The sequence below is a fragment of the Chrysemys picta genome, chromosome 9 (genome assembly GCF_011386835.1).
Source record: "Chrysemys picta bellii isolate R12L10 chromosome 9, ASM1138683v2, whole genome shotgun sequence".
NCBI classification, from domain to species: Eukaryota; Metazoa; Chordata; order Testudines; family Emydidae; genus Chrysemys; species Chrysemys picta.
In genome coordinates this window covers 55,495,166-55,508,744 of record NC_088799.1, presented here as the reverse complement: position 1 = coordinate 55,508,744, position 13,579 = coordinate 55,495,166, and the positions used below count along the sequence as shown (strand labels likewise).

Genomic DNA, 13,579 nt, shown 5'->3' with positions numbered 1-13,579 from the left:
TCCTTTACACCCCTCTGGCAATGTGAAGGAGCCTTAAAACTTTTACACCTGTTTTATACTCCTGGGAGAATTGAAAAAGACAATGGGAACAATTCACTTAGGCAGGCTGCTACATTCTGCTCTGCCTGAAGCGATAGAGCCTGTCCCACGCCTACCTCCTCAGAAACACTCTGAAGCCCTGCCCCTCCACACCGAGCGCCGAGAGTCAGTGTGTCTCTCTCTCTCTCTCTCTCTCTCTCACATGACTGCCCCGCCCCCCTCCCCCGGCTTTGATTTACGTCTCTACCGAGCCAAGCTGCTGGTGTTGCCGAGAGGGGCGCATGACGGCTCTTGCAGCTTCCCTTTGCTTTCCTGTCAGAAGTCATTTTTCTGTGGGGAAGCAAAGGGGGGGGATATGAATTCTGCACACGCACAGTGATGCAGAATTCCCCCAGGAGTAAAAATTAGTTAACTTGCCTGTGGATGTCTTCATGAAGTTCCACGCTACATCAGGAGGGAAGTTGCATACACTGGATATTTCCAGAGGCGTACATTACTTCATAAACAGAACCAAGCTTCTTGGTTATTCTTCTGGGTTATTTCTGGCTATAGTTGGGCAGTCCATAAGGCCAGTCCATCACACAGAATATCTAAGTGGATGACACAATGTATCTTACTGTATCTTACAATTGGCTGGTGCACCTCTCTCACTGAACATGAAGGCTTACTCCATCAGAGCTCAAGTGACATCCTCCCCCTGTTTTAGAAATTTGCCAATTTCTGAACTTGGTAAGGCAGCGATATGGAGTAATCCTCCCCCTCCCCCCGGACTTTTGTCAAGCATTCTACACTGTACCTAGCTGACAGGGTAGATGCCAACTTCAGGAGAGCAGTACTACAATCTCTGTTTGACAGAGGCAGCTGATACTTCTCATCCGACCATCCCGAAGGTGTACTGCTGGCCAGTCACCTACATTGGGATCCACACTGACACAAACTCCGAGTAAAGAACTGTTACTTATCCTGCAGTAACTGCTTCTTTGAGATGTTGGTGTGAATTATGCAACCCACCCTCTATCCCAGGGGTGGGCAAACTTTTTGGCCTGAGGGCCACATCTGGGTATGGAAATTATATGGCAGGTCATGAATGCTCACGAAATTGGGGGTCGGGGTAAGGGAAGGGGTGAGGGCTCTGGCTGGGGATGGGGTCTCGGGTGAGGCAAGAAATGAAGAGTTCAGGGTGCGGGAGAAGGCTCCAGGCTGGGGCAGGGGGTTGGGATGTGGGAGACAGTGAGGGCTTCAGCTGGGGGTGTAGACTCTGGGGTGGGGTTGGGGATTGAGGGGTTTCGGGTGTCGGCAGGTGTTCCAGGCTGGGACCCAGGGGTTCAGAGGGTGGGAGGCGAATCAAGGCTGGGGGCAGTTCGGTCATGGGACGAGGTCAGGGGTGCAGGCTCCGGGTGGTGCTTACCTCAAGCAGCTCCCAGAAGCAGCGGCATGTCCCCCCTCCGGTTTCTACGTGGAGGCGCCGGCCAGACAGCTCTGGCCATGGCTCCTGGACAATGGAAGCTGCAGAGCCGGCGCTTGGGGCGGGGGCAGTGTGCAGAGCCCCCTGGCTGCCCCTACGTGTAGGAGCCGGAGTGGGGACATGCAGCTGGTTCCAGGAGCCATGCAGAGCCACAGCACGTGTGGAGCAGGGCTAGCCCCCCACCCCACTCCCTGGCAGGAGCTCGAGGGTCGGATTAAAAGGTCTGACGGGCTGGATGTGGCCTGTGGGCTGTAGTTTGCCCACCCCTGCTTTATCCCTGCTTTTGGTGACCTCAGCTAACATGCACTTTGAATTGCACAGGAACTGAGGAAGTGTGATGGCCATTCCACCCTTTATGCCTTCGTATAGAACAATGTTTCCCAAACTGTGTTCCACGGAACACTGGTGTTCCGCACGATGTGAATAGGTGTTCCATGAAAGAATCATAGTTAAAAAATGAAAATTATTTGTCTTTCGGTTTTACGTGTGTTGGAAGTAAAGATGTTCCTGATGCGCAGTGCATCGTGTGCAACAAAATACTAGCAAACCGTTCATTGGCTCCTGCTAAACTTCATAGGCATTTGGAAACCAAGCATGCTGAATACAAAGACACAGATATAAGTTTTTTCAAGAGGAAGCGTGAATCACTTGGAAATTGTAAACTTTCGATGATTAAAATTGCTAAAACAGACAACAAAAGTGCAACAGAGGCATCTTATCGAGTAAGTTACTGTGTAGCGCTTGCCGGAGAAGCTCACGCTTTTGGAGAAACGCTTATCAAGCCTTGCGCAAAAGATATTGTAACATGCATGTTGCGCAAGCAGTCTGGTAAGAAATTTGATACTATACAGTTGTCAAATAATACTGTTGCACGCCGTATTAAAGATCTTGATGATGACATAGAAAAAGAGCTAGTTTGCCAACTGAAAATTTGCCATGAGTATTCATTGTAGCTAGATGAGTCCACTGACATTTCAGGTCTTGCTGTGCTACTAGTATTTGTCCGATATAGATTTAATAATATTATTGAAGAGGACCTGCTCTTATGTGAATCTCTGCAAAGCAACACAACTGGAGAAGAAATATTCAACTGCATCAACAATTTTATCAGAAAGCATGAAATTAGTTGGGGGAAAATGTATTGATGTATGTACTGATGGTGCTCGGGCAATGATCGGGAAGATAAAGGGAGCTGTAATGCAAATCATAAACGTGGTACCAGAAAGCACTAAGAGCCATTGTGTTCTACACAGACAAGCACTTGCAGTTAAAAAAATACCAGCATATCTGAAAATTGTGCTTGATGAAGCAGTACAAATTATCAATTTTGTCAAATCTCGACCACTTCAATCCAGGTTATTTAAAATTTTGTGTGAGGAAATGGGTAGTCAGCACAAACAGCTTCTTTTACAGACGGAAGTGAGGTGGCTATCCAGAGGAAATGTGCTTGTGAGGCTTTTTGAGGTTCGTAATGAACTACTGGTATTCTTCACTTCAGATAATTCAAGATGGAAAATTTAATGACTGCCTGACAAATTCCTTATGGCTAATGAGACTTGCTTATCTTGCAGATATTTTTGCAAAATTAAATGAAATTAATCTGTCCCTGCAAGGAAAGAATGTGACCATTTTTACTATAATGGATAAAATTTTGTCGTTAAAAAAGAAACTGGAATTCTGGGCATCTTCTGTAGAACAGAATAACTTCGACTGCTTTCCTACAGTACATGAATTTCTGACTGAAATAAATTCTACAGTCCATGAAGAATTTTACAGCACCATTTTACAGCACTTACATGACTTGCAGGCCTCTTTATTAGAATATTTTCCTACAACTACTGATGATAATGCTTTGGTTCAAAATCCGTTTATAATTACAGCCAAACCAGTCGGCTTTACTGCGCACGATTATGAAAGCCTAATTGACGTAATTTCTGACTCTGATTTGAAACAAAAGTTTAAGGATCTTCCGCTGAATAATTTTTGGAGCAGCATAATAGACGAGTATCCTAATGTGGCTAAACGTGCAGTTCGAGTGGTCCTTCCTTTTGCTACAACTTATTTGTGTGAGCCGGGATTTTCATATTATACTGCAACAAAAACCAAATATAGGAATAGACTTGATGCTGCACCTGACATGAGGATTCAATTTTCCAGCATTATTCCTAATATTAAGCGAATTTGTGATGCTGGAAAATTGAATCCTCATGTCAGGTGCAGCATCAAGTCTATTCCTATATTTGGTTTTTGTTGCAGTATAATAATAATTGGTGTTTCTGCAAAACGCAGAAACACCAATCCCATTAAATCCAAATATGTATTTCTGTTTATAAACATAGATTTTCCTAGTATAAATCTAATTTGTTTGGTGTTTGTGTGTGTGTATATATAAAAACATTTTTGTAAAGTATAACACTGTTTCTAATTTTGACTCTTGCACTTGATTTTTGTACTACTTTATTCGCGCTTTCCAGTTAGAAATTGTTAGTTCAATTGTTAGTTTATTTTAAATTTGTATTTTTGCTTTGTTTTATAAAATAAAATATATTTGAGCATAAATAACATATTTTTTTATTTGAAAACCAAACAATTACAAAATAATATAAGTTTTCCATGGCAAAAAAGTTTGGAAAACCCTGGTATAGAAGCATGAGGAGCCACAGGGCACATGCTCAATCCTGACAGAACTGCTATTCAAAAGACGGTGATCTCTTGCACAGGAGATACATGTGCACCTACAATGGGCTCTACACTGACTACATCAAAGAACCTTAATTATTCTAATATAAATAATTGGTGTTTTCCCCAATTGTAAATTAAGAGTAATGTGTATCTTGCAGGTTTTGTGATTGATCAACAAGGAAACTGATAGTACGCTCATTTTAGAATTTTTTTTTGAAGTGGAAAGTCAGTTAGTCTGTTTCCATTCCAAGTAAAGCTTCTATACAAAGTCCCAAACCATCTGAACAGTGGTCTGAAGGATGGGCTAAGCAGTTAAATTAAAGACTCCGATGTTACTCCCATAGAATGAATAGCAAGTCAGTCTGTGGGTTTGATGGCTGAGGTTTCAAGGGTTTATTATCAATTCTTAAAACAGAGATTGGGGGTAAAAATGCACTTATCTCCGGGTACGCACTGTTGGGCCAAGAGGATTTGCCTACCACATACGGGCAGGGATGGGGGAAGGAAGGACAGACAGACAAGTTATTAGAACACAAGTATTACGCCAGCAGACTCACCTATTGCATTCAGTCCCATTTTTCCACAACTTCTGGTAAATTGGCTTGCCCAAAGTTTTTTACTCACTGAACAGTCCATAGTTTCTTTAAATAGGCAAGCTCCAGCCAAAGCTCTTAAGTCCAATATCCTCTTTCCCCAGTGCTGTATCTTCTCAGGCTGAGTTAGAAGTTTTATAGGACCCCAGACTCCTCCTACTCTCTGCATACTTTGCTAATAAGATATTAGTAGCCATGCACCTCCCCCACTGTGTGGGTAGGTGAAACCTTTTGAACCATGACCGAGATCTAATCTTGAGGTCGAAACAAACTTTCTAAAACCTGCTTTCTGATAAGCCAAGCTTTTCAAAGAGCTTGGCTTTTCCTTTCTTTGGTTCCCCTGTGACAGTTGACTCCATCGCACTGTTAAATTGCTTTATGTGGCCAGATTGGTTAGGGATTTGACGTAGCTATGTTATGTACTTCTTTTTTAATTTTATGTGATTGTCATTGAGAAATGAAGAGTTCTGTTTTATGTACTTTTTGAAGAATATTTGTAGAAGCTGCTTATTGTGTAAGTAGTGTTGAGTTGTTTTCTTTAGCTCATCAAAAGATTATACTCTTCACTCTTCCTTTGTAGGTATCTGTTTGCATTACAAATCAAAAGAGACTTGGCAGAGGAACAACTAACCTGCAGTGACAACACAGCAGCTCTGATCATCTCTCATCTTCTGCAGTGTTAGTATGTTGGCTATCCTAGCATAAACTGATGTTGCCACTGTTAAACTGAACTAGCTCATGTATCAGTGCACACAAAGCATTATCTGCATGTCAATAATTAAAAAAAAAAAACCCAAACAAACAAACCCCTAAAACAAGTATTTTCTATTTCACAAGTCTAATATTGATAAATTTAATTGGTTAATCTTTAACCTTTTGCATACTGGATGATCACCATGTATTTAACACAATGAGGATTGGCCAATTTTCATGGGGTTGGGAAGGAGGCCACTTTGGAGTTTTGTGCTTAAAAGCAATATAGTTTTGGCTGCTGGAAGGTGGGGCTGAGTCAAGACTCTTACCTGTTGTAACTCTCACCTGGCTCTCCTCCCAGTGCCAGTAAGCTTGCTCATTTTCTGGCCTGCCCTTCTTATCTGCCTTAATTCCTCCCAATGCCAGTTTCCAAATCAACTTCAGGCTACAAGGCAGCGTACATATGGAGGGCAGGCAGAAAGTGGAGGGAATTGGAGCAGGAGTCTGGCAACACAAGAAAACAGGTCCGATAGTGAGAATATCGTCCTTCTGGGGAAGGACTTGTTGCTAGGAAGAGTTAGAGAGAAGGGAGAATTGGAAAGGCAGGTGGTGGGCTCCTATTTGGAAGTGAGGGTGGAGGCTGAATGGACTTGGTTTCTGTTTAGGACCCTCAAGATGCTTGCCCTGAGGGCCCTAAGGCCAGATTTTCAAAGGCATTTAGGTGCCAAAATAGCATTGAAAATCTGGCCCTAAGGATTAAAAGAGACAAGCAATGACATTTATTTACAGATCTTAAATGTAAGACAAAGGGGGATAAATTCTTCCTTTCTCCCTGCCCCCCAAACCAAAAATGTTTAAGAAACAGACACAATAATAAAATATGACTCCACTTATTGGAAGGCCAAACCTATCTTACATAATGTCCAATGATTTGTGCTATGAAAACTTGCCAAGGATTTTCTAGCACAATCTTGTGTTTTTGAGAGAACTTCAAATCAACATGGAACAGCTGAGTAAGTATCAACATCTGTGGCCACGTTTCAGGAGTGAATCTTAGGATGCTAGAAAAGCAAAGGTGACAAAGGAATATAAATATTTAGGGCTTAATATATTTACAAGTTGATCCTGTTTAAAACTTCTTGGTTTTATAGGTCAGCCTAATTTTAAACAAGATACTTCCATGGTATTTTTCATAACTATTTTTTAAGAATCAGAGGGGTAGCCGTGTTAGTCTGAATCTGTAAAAAGCAACAGAGGGTCCTGTGGCACCTTTAAGGCCTGGTCCACACTAACCCCCCATTTCGAACTAAGGTACGCAAATTCAGCTACGTTAATAACGTAGGTGAATTCGAAGTACCTTAGTTCGAACTTACCGCGGGTCCAGACGCGGCAGGCAGGCTCCCCCGTCGATGCCGCGTACTCCTCTCGCCAAGCTGGGGTACCGGCGTCGACGGCGAGCACTTCTGGGATCGATCCCAGAAGATCGATTGCTTACTGCTGGACCCGGAGGTAAGTGTAGACCTACCCTAAGACTAACAGAAGTATTGGGAGCATAAGCTTTCGTGGGTAAGAATCTCACTTCTTCAGATGCAAGTAATGGAAATCTCCAGAGGCAGGTATAAATTAGTATGGAGATACCGAGGTTAGTTCAATCAGGGAGGGTGAGGCGCTCTGCTAGCAGTTGAGGTGTGAACACCAAGGGAGGAGAAACTGCTTCTGTAGTTGGATAGCCATTCACAGTCTTTGTTTAATCCTGATCTGATGGTGTCAAATTTGCAAATGAACTGGAGCTCAGCAGTTTCTCTTTGGAGTCTGGTCCTGAAGTTTTTTTGCTGTAAGATGGCTACCTTTACATCTGCTATTGTGTGGCCAGGGAGGTTGAAGTGTTCTCCTACAGGTTTTTGTATATTACCATTCCTGATATCTGACTTGTTTCCATTTATCCTCTTGCGTAGTGACTGTCCAGTTTGGCCAATGTACATAGCAGAGGGGCATTGCTGGCATATGATGGCATATATAACATTGGTGGACGTGCAGGTGAATGAGCCGGTGATGTTGTAGCTGATCCGGTTAGGTCCTGTGATAGTGTTGCTGGTGTAGATATGTGGGCAGAGTTGGCATCGAGGTTTGTTGCATGGGTTGGTTCCTGAGTTAGAGTTGTTATGGTGCGGTGCGTGGTTGCTGGTGAGAATATGCTTAAGGTTGGCAGGTTGTCTGTGGGCGAGGACTGGCCTGCCTCCCAAGGTCTGTGAAAGTGAGGGATCATTGTCCAGGATGGGTTGTAGATCACTGATGATGCGTTGGAGAGGTTTAAGCTGAGGACTGTAGGTGATGGCCAGTGGAGTTCTGTTGGTTTCTTTTTTGGGCCTGTCTTGTAGCAGGAGGCTTCTGGGTACACGTCTGGCTCTGTTGATTTGTTTCTTTATTTCCTTGTGTTGGTATCGTAGTTTTGAGGAATGCTTGGTGAAGATCTTGTAAGTGTTGGTCTCTGTCTGAGGGGTTGGAGTAGATGCGATTGTACCTCAGTGCTTGGCTGTAGATGATGGATCGTGTGGTGTGACCGGGGTGGAAGCTGGAGGCATGAAGGTAGGCGTAGTGGTCGGTGGGTTTTTGGTATAGGGTGGTGTTAATGTGGCCATCGCTTATTTGTACGGTGGTGTCTAGGAAGTGGACCTCCCGTGTAGATTGGTCCAGGCTGAGGTTGATGGTGGGGTGGAAGCTGTTGAAATCATGGTTGAATTCTTTCAGGGTCTCCTTCCCATGGGTCCAGATGATGATGATGTCCTCAATATAGCGTAGGTAGAGAAGGGGCATGAGTGGACGAGAGCTGAGGAAGCATTGTTCCAGGTCAGCCATAAAAATGTTGGCGTATTGTAGGGCCATGTGGGTGCCCGTACCGGTGCCACTGGTCCGGAGGTATATATTGTCACCAAATTTGAAATAATTGTGCGTGAGGATAAAGTCACAGAGCTCAGCAATAAGTTGTGCTGTGTCATCATCAGGGATACTGTTCCTGACAGCTTGTATTCCAATGGCACCTCACCCTCCCTGATTGAACTAACCTCATTATCTCCATACTGATTTATACCTGCCTCTGGAGATTTCCATTACTTGCATCTGAAGAAGTGAGGTTCTTACCCACGAAAGCTTATGCTCCCAATACTTCTGTTAGTCTTAAAGGTGCCACAGGACCCTCTGTTGCTATTTTTTTTTAAATTCTGATGTTTTTATAGCAATCCTTTTTGAAGCTTAAATTGAAATATGTGTATCATGATTCTACAAAACTTCTCTGAGCTTGTCTACACAGAAATTGCATTGGTTTAACTTAAATCTGTTTAAAACTAATTTTAATTAAAAGGTGCAAAGCCCTATGTGCACATTCATCAGTTTAAACCTGGTTTAAATCTGTTTAGTTTGCACCTGTAAATTACTGGTGCAAGCTAAACACCAAGTTGCATTTAAACTGCTCTGCAGCTTTGTGTGTAGACCACACTTAAGTCCCAACCACGGCTTCCTAATTCACAGTATTGGAAGGAATTAGTCTGATATGACTTTTTAGAAATAAAGGTAACTCATTGATTGATAGTTTGTTCCTGTCTCTTATGGAAAAAAACCCATGTGAAAACTTGTAGTTGTGGGAATGCCAATAAATGTCATCGTAAAAACAAATAGGTTAAAGTACTATGTAAACGGTATTTTATAGAAAAGTTAGAATTGAGGATTATTAACTTTATTTTCTTTACTAAAAGTATTGTTTCTTTAAATTCTGACATGTTCTATTACTTTTTATCATAGCTGAGATTGGGGATTTTGATGAATCTGGGGATCGTGATCACCTAAAAACAAACCAATACTTGCCAAACCAGGAAAGAGTACAAGGAAAGATACTGGAGTTTCACAGGAAGCACTTGTAAGTGCAGATTATTGGTGGGCTTTTTGGAAATGTTATAGTATTACAGCATATTGGTGAAACAGTGCAGGGAAATTAGAAAGATGATAATTGTTTGATCGAGTTCAAATATCATGGTGATGGGGGCAGTAAAAGAATCTAGATGCAGGAGCACCGAGTTAGGCCTCATCTACAGCTAAAAACCCCCCAGTTTTTAACCCCCCAAAATACTTATTTATGTGTTTAAAAAGTTCTAGCACAGTTTGATCTAATTGTAGTGTAAATAATGCCAAACTGACACGGAACACCTTTCCCCAGGAGACTGAAGTACAGGCCATTTACAATTTTACACATGCTTGCTTCTTTATATAGACGGCATAAGCTAAATGCTGTTGGTTGGTGAAAGCAAAACCACGATAATGGCATCAATTTATACGCTAAACCTTGCCAAATACAGTCTGTGTCACTGTTTTTTAACCCCTATAATGCAGGTTTGAGAGAGGTGATATGTTAAGGCATGAGAAAAAAGACTTTAGGAATCAAACTGGTTGTGAAATGGGTTAGATTACCTAATAGGTCATTCTGATCTCTAATTTGATGATTCCATGCTTATTGAGTGTCTGTTACTTTGGATGCTGTTATCAGCTGTACAGATGTGCATTTGAACAATTTTGATATGAAAAATATAAATGAAACATTACTTCAGTATTTGCAGTCTTCATTAGGTATTCCTTGGAAATTCCAGGGAAATTCAGGGATTAATGCGGATACTGATCTAACATCAACATGTTATTTAGGAGCTTGTCTATATGACAACAGCAATGTGGGGTGTGAATCTACCTTGCATTAGCCTGCAGCCAGACAGTCTGTGTGACCCCTGATGACTTGCATTAATAGTTTGTTAATGTGCTTTGATCTAGTCCTCTTTGAAATGGGACTAGATCAAAGTGCATTAATGAACTGTTAGTGCATGTTAGCAGGGTCCACATGGACAGTGATAGGCTAGTGTGGGATAGATTTGCACCCTAGCTTGGTGCAACTAATTGTGCAAGCAAGCTCTAAACTAAAACTGGAAAGCTTTTGAGGGCAGCAGCTATATGTAGGACTGCAATGCAGCCTGAAATATCAGTACAGTAGTCAATTGTTTATTTTGATATAAAGTTCCGTTTATTTTGTACTGTCCCCACACTTCTGTTTTTCAATTTGCTGTAGACATTTCTACTGACAAAACTTACTTGCATTGTAGAAGCTGTTGGAATGACATTAGTGCAACCTATGTTAATTAAATGCCTTAATTTGATGGATTCGCTTCCAGAATTATTTTCTGAAAGTTTCATCAAATAAGGTTGAGCTATTTTAAAGCATAGGAGTTTAAAAATAGTTCTTCTAATAAGAAAACAATGTGCCTTTTATTGGAGAGCTCTAGCACCTTGGGCGAAGGTGATGGAATTTAGCAGGAATATAGTTCCTGGGTTGTAGATATATCTTTCATTGGGTTAATGAAAATTGGGCTAATGAAATTTAATTTAGCCAAATTGTAAGGATTTAATAAAATGTAATATGCGCATTCACCCTGGATTACATTAAACAATAAAACATACCATTCCTTATCATTACATTGGTACAGCACATGGTGTGTGTGCAGTACAAGTTGAAAACTGCTACTGATTCAGCACTGTCTCGAGATTTCATTGCATGTGTGTGGATAACAAATAGTGAAATTTTGGTTTTCATAGGTATGGTTATGGAATGATTTGTGAAGGAGTATGTTGAAGGAAGCAGGGCTCTTAAGGAGTCCTACCTACTTTTGTATGATACATAAAGGTATATGTAGAATGAGAAAATGGTTTGTTCCTATCTCCTAGAACTGGAAGGGACCTTGAAAGGTCATAGAGTCCAGCCCCTTGCCTTTACTAGCAGGACCAAGTACTGATTTTACTCCAGATCCCTAAGTGGCCCCTCAAAGACTGAACTCATAACCCTGGGTTTAGCAGGCCAATGCTCAAACCACTGAGCTATTATTGATTGTACATATTGCACAGAGCAAAGCATTCTACTGCTGTATAGCAAATAAATGAATATTATGGAATTTCTTTACTGTATTTTTCTTTTTTAAAATGTAAGAAATATTGTTTTTAAAAAGTCCCTACTTTTAAAAGAATGTTAATGTTGCAAAATGAAACAGTCAAATTAGGAAATGACAAAATTAAGGTTACTTGTGCAATTTTGGTTAGAAATTTTAAATCTCCATCCTTTCCTGGAAAATGTTTGTGTAATAGATGTAATCTGGAAGCATTTGCACATCTAAAAATAAGAGTGACATCCTTCCATTTCCTTTCCCTTATCTCATTGGTGTTGGGGATCCTTCATCTTTTTAGTCTGATTTGTGAAGTTTCCACATTTTCCCGCAGTTTACACACGTCTCATCATTTTCCTTTGAAGGAGGGAGACCTGAATAGACAACTGAAACCTGGTCTCCTTTATGGCAGCACACAGCACTAGCCTTCTTTTCTGTTCTCTTGATTTCTCTTTTCACCTTTGTCCTTCATTTTTATTCCCCTCCTTTTTCCTCCTTCTCAGCTTCTCTTATTTTTAGTGTTTCAATATGAGAGGTGATTTGTTCTTCCATGACACTGACGTTTGAATTAGCTTTTCTGGTGGCAACACTTCTGGTCTGACGAGGAAGAATGAACTGTTACTGACAGGTTGGAGTGTCTCCAGGTTTTTTGGCTTTCCTCTACTGCTACATATTATTTCCTTTCTCAGTTTCAAGTCTCCTGCATTTGCAGCTTCTGCTCTGCCTTTACTTGCCTGGCCCTATTCTGAGTACTACATTTCTCTGCAGTATATCCAATAGGCAATTTCAGTTTGTCTTTATATAACTTAATATACCACAAGGCTCTATTCAGTATGTGGATGTGAAAGTCAGAGCATGTTGTGTACACCTACTTGGATAATGCTTAATTTCTTCAGGCTGATATTGTGTGATATTGTCCATGACTAGGACGGCTAAGTACTATGGTAATATAAATCATTAATACATGAGTTCACCCCACCTGATAAAACCAGTAGAATAATACAATGCAACATGAAATCGAAGCAGTGATTCCAACAGCAGTTCTATATTAAAAGGAAAATAAATGTTTTCACTGTGATAGAATTTTAAAGCTTATATTGTGCTTCTTAAAATTAGTGATTAATTTTTTGTGTGTAAAATATGGCTTCTACATTTAATCTTTCAGATCTGTTTACTCAGTGCCAAAATAGTGTCTTAATGGTACAGCTCTGTAGATGTGTACCTCTCAAGATCCAAAGTTGACCACTTTATATTCTAGTATACCTAAAGACCCCAAATAGGGATTAGACTTCTCTTGTACTAGGCATTATACAAACAACACAAGGCCAGTTCCTGCCTCAGAGAGTTCACAATTTAGGATTTAAACAATACACAATAAGTGAATATATCAATTTTGTGGCTGGAGGGTGGAAGAGAACAAGGTGACAGCAGAAGAGCCACAGTGGTCTTGGTCTCGAGTGGTCATCAGGCTAACTAGTACCTGACCCTTGTAACAGAGTTATCTTGTGCTAAAGCCAGCCTCATCGAGGTATCTTTGGAAATAGGTTGTGAATATAGATCCTTGTGCAGAATCTGAAATTCTACTTTTCTCACCAATGCAATTTCTAAATATGCAATGCTTTTGCCTCTTCAAGCCAAAAATCTAAATTAATTGTAGGTTTAAAAAACTATATAAAGCACGGGACACTTATCAGTATCTGGATTAGAGTTTGATCTTCCCTATTACTGTATGGATGTTGTGATAATAAATATTGTCTCCATATGGATCCAGCTATAAGGAAACCTTGCATTGAGACCTTCTGTACTGAAGGCAGTTCTTGTTGGAAAATACCTTTAATAGGCAGGTTGTCTTCCATTGACTTGGGGAAGCCTAAGTAGATTTATCTACTTAATGGATGAACAAAATTAGACCAGATTGTTTTCAGACCAGTCTGTGCAGATTAGTCTACAGCAAACATCTGAGGATAATTACTTTGAAACTGCTTCTAATTTATGAATGTTTTCTGTGCAGTATGAGCTGCTTGTCTTCATTCCTAGTATTCCCCACTTTAGAAAGTTCCTTCTATTGTAGGTGCAGGCAGTTTTTTAAAAATTCTATTCTTTCTGACAGGTATTATGCTCTTAACTTTATTAGATAAATT

At 40.9% G+C, this 13,579-nt stretch overlaps 1 protein-coding gene across 15 annotated transcripts in view; it reads left to right on the top strand.

Annotated features, from left to right (window-relative positions):
* FARP2 (FERM, ARH/RhoGEF and pleckstrin domain protein 2) overlaps positions 1 to 13,579 on the top strand; it is a 270,101-nt gene that overhangs the window by 87,294 nt on the left and 169,228 nt on the right. For 13 of the 15 annotated variants that reach the window (XR_010590399.1, XR_010590400.1, XM_065557154.1 and 10 more), the window contains exons 6-7: positions 5,360 to 5,457; positions 9,268 to 9,383. Coding sequence is in view for 12 of the 15 variants with exons in the window: in XM_065557154.1 (XP_065413226.1) it covers positions 5,360 to 5,457; positions 9,268 to 9,383 (214 nt within the window). In the remaining 3 variants the exon portion in view is untranslated. The remainder of the gene's footprint in view (positions 1 to 5,359; positions 5,458 to 9,267; positions 9,384 to 13,579) is intronic. The other 2 variants (XR_010590401.1, XM_024111831.3) reach the window with 1 other exon arrangement.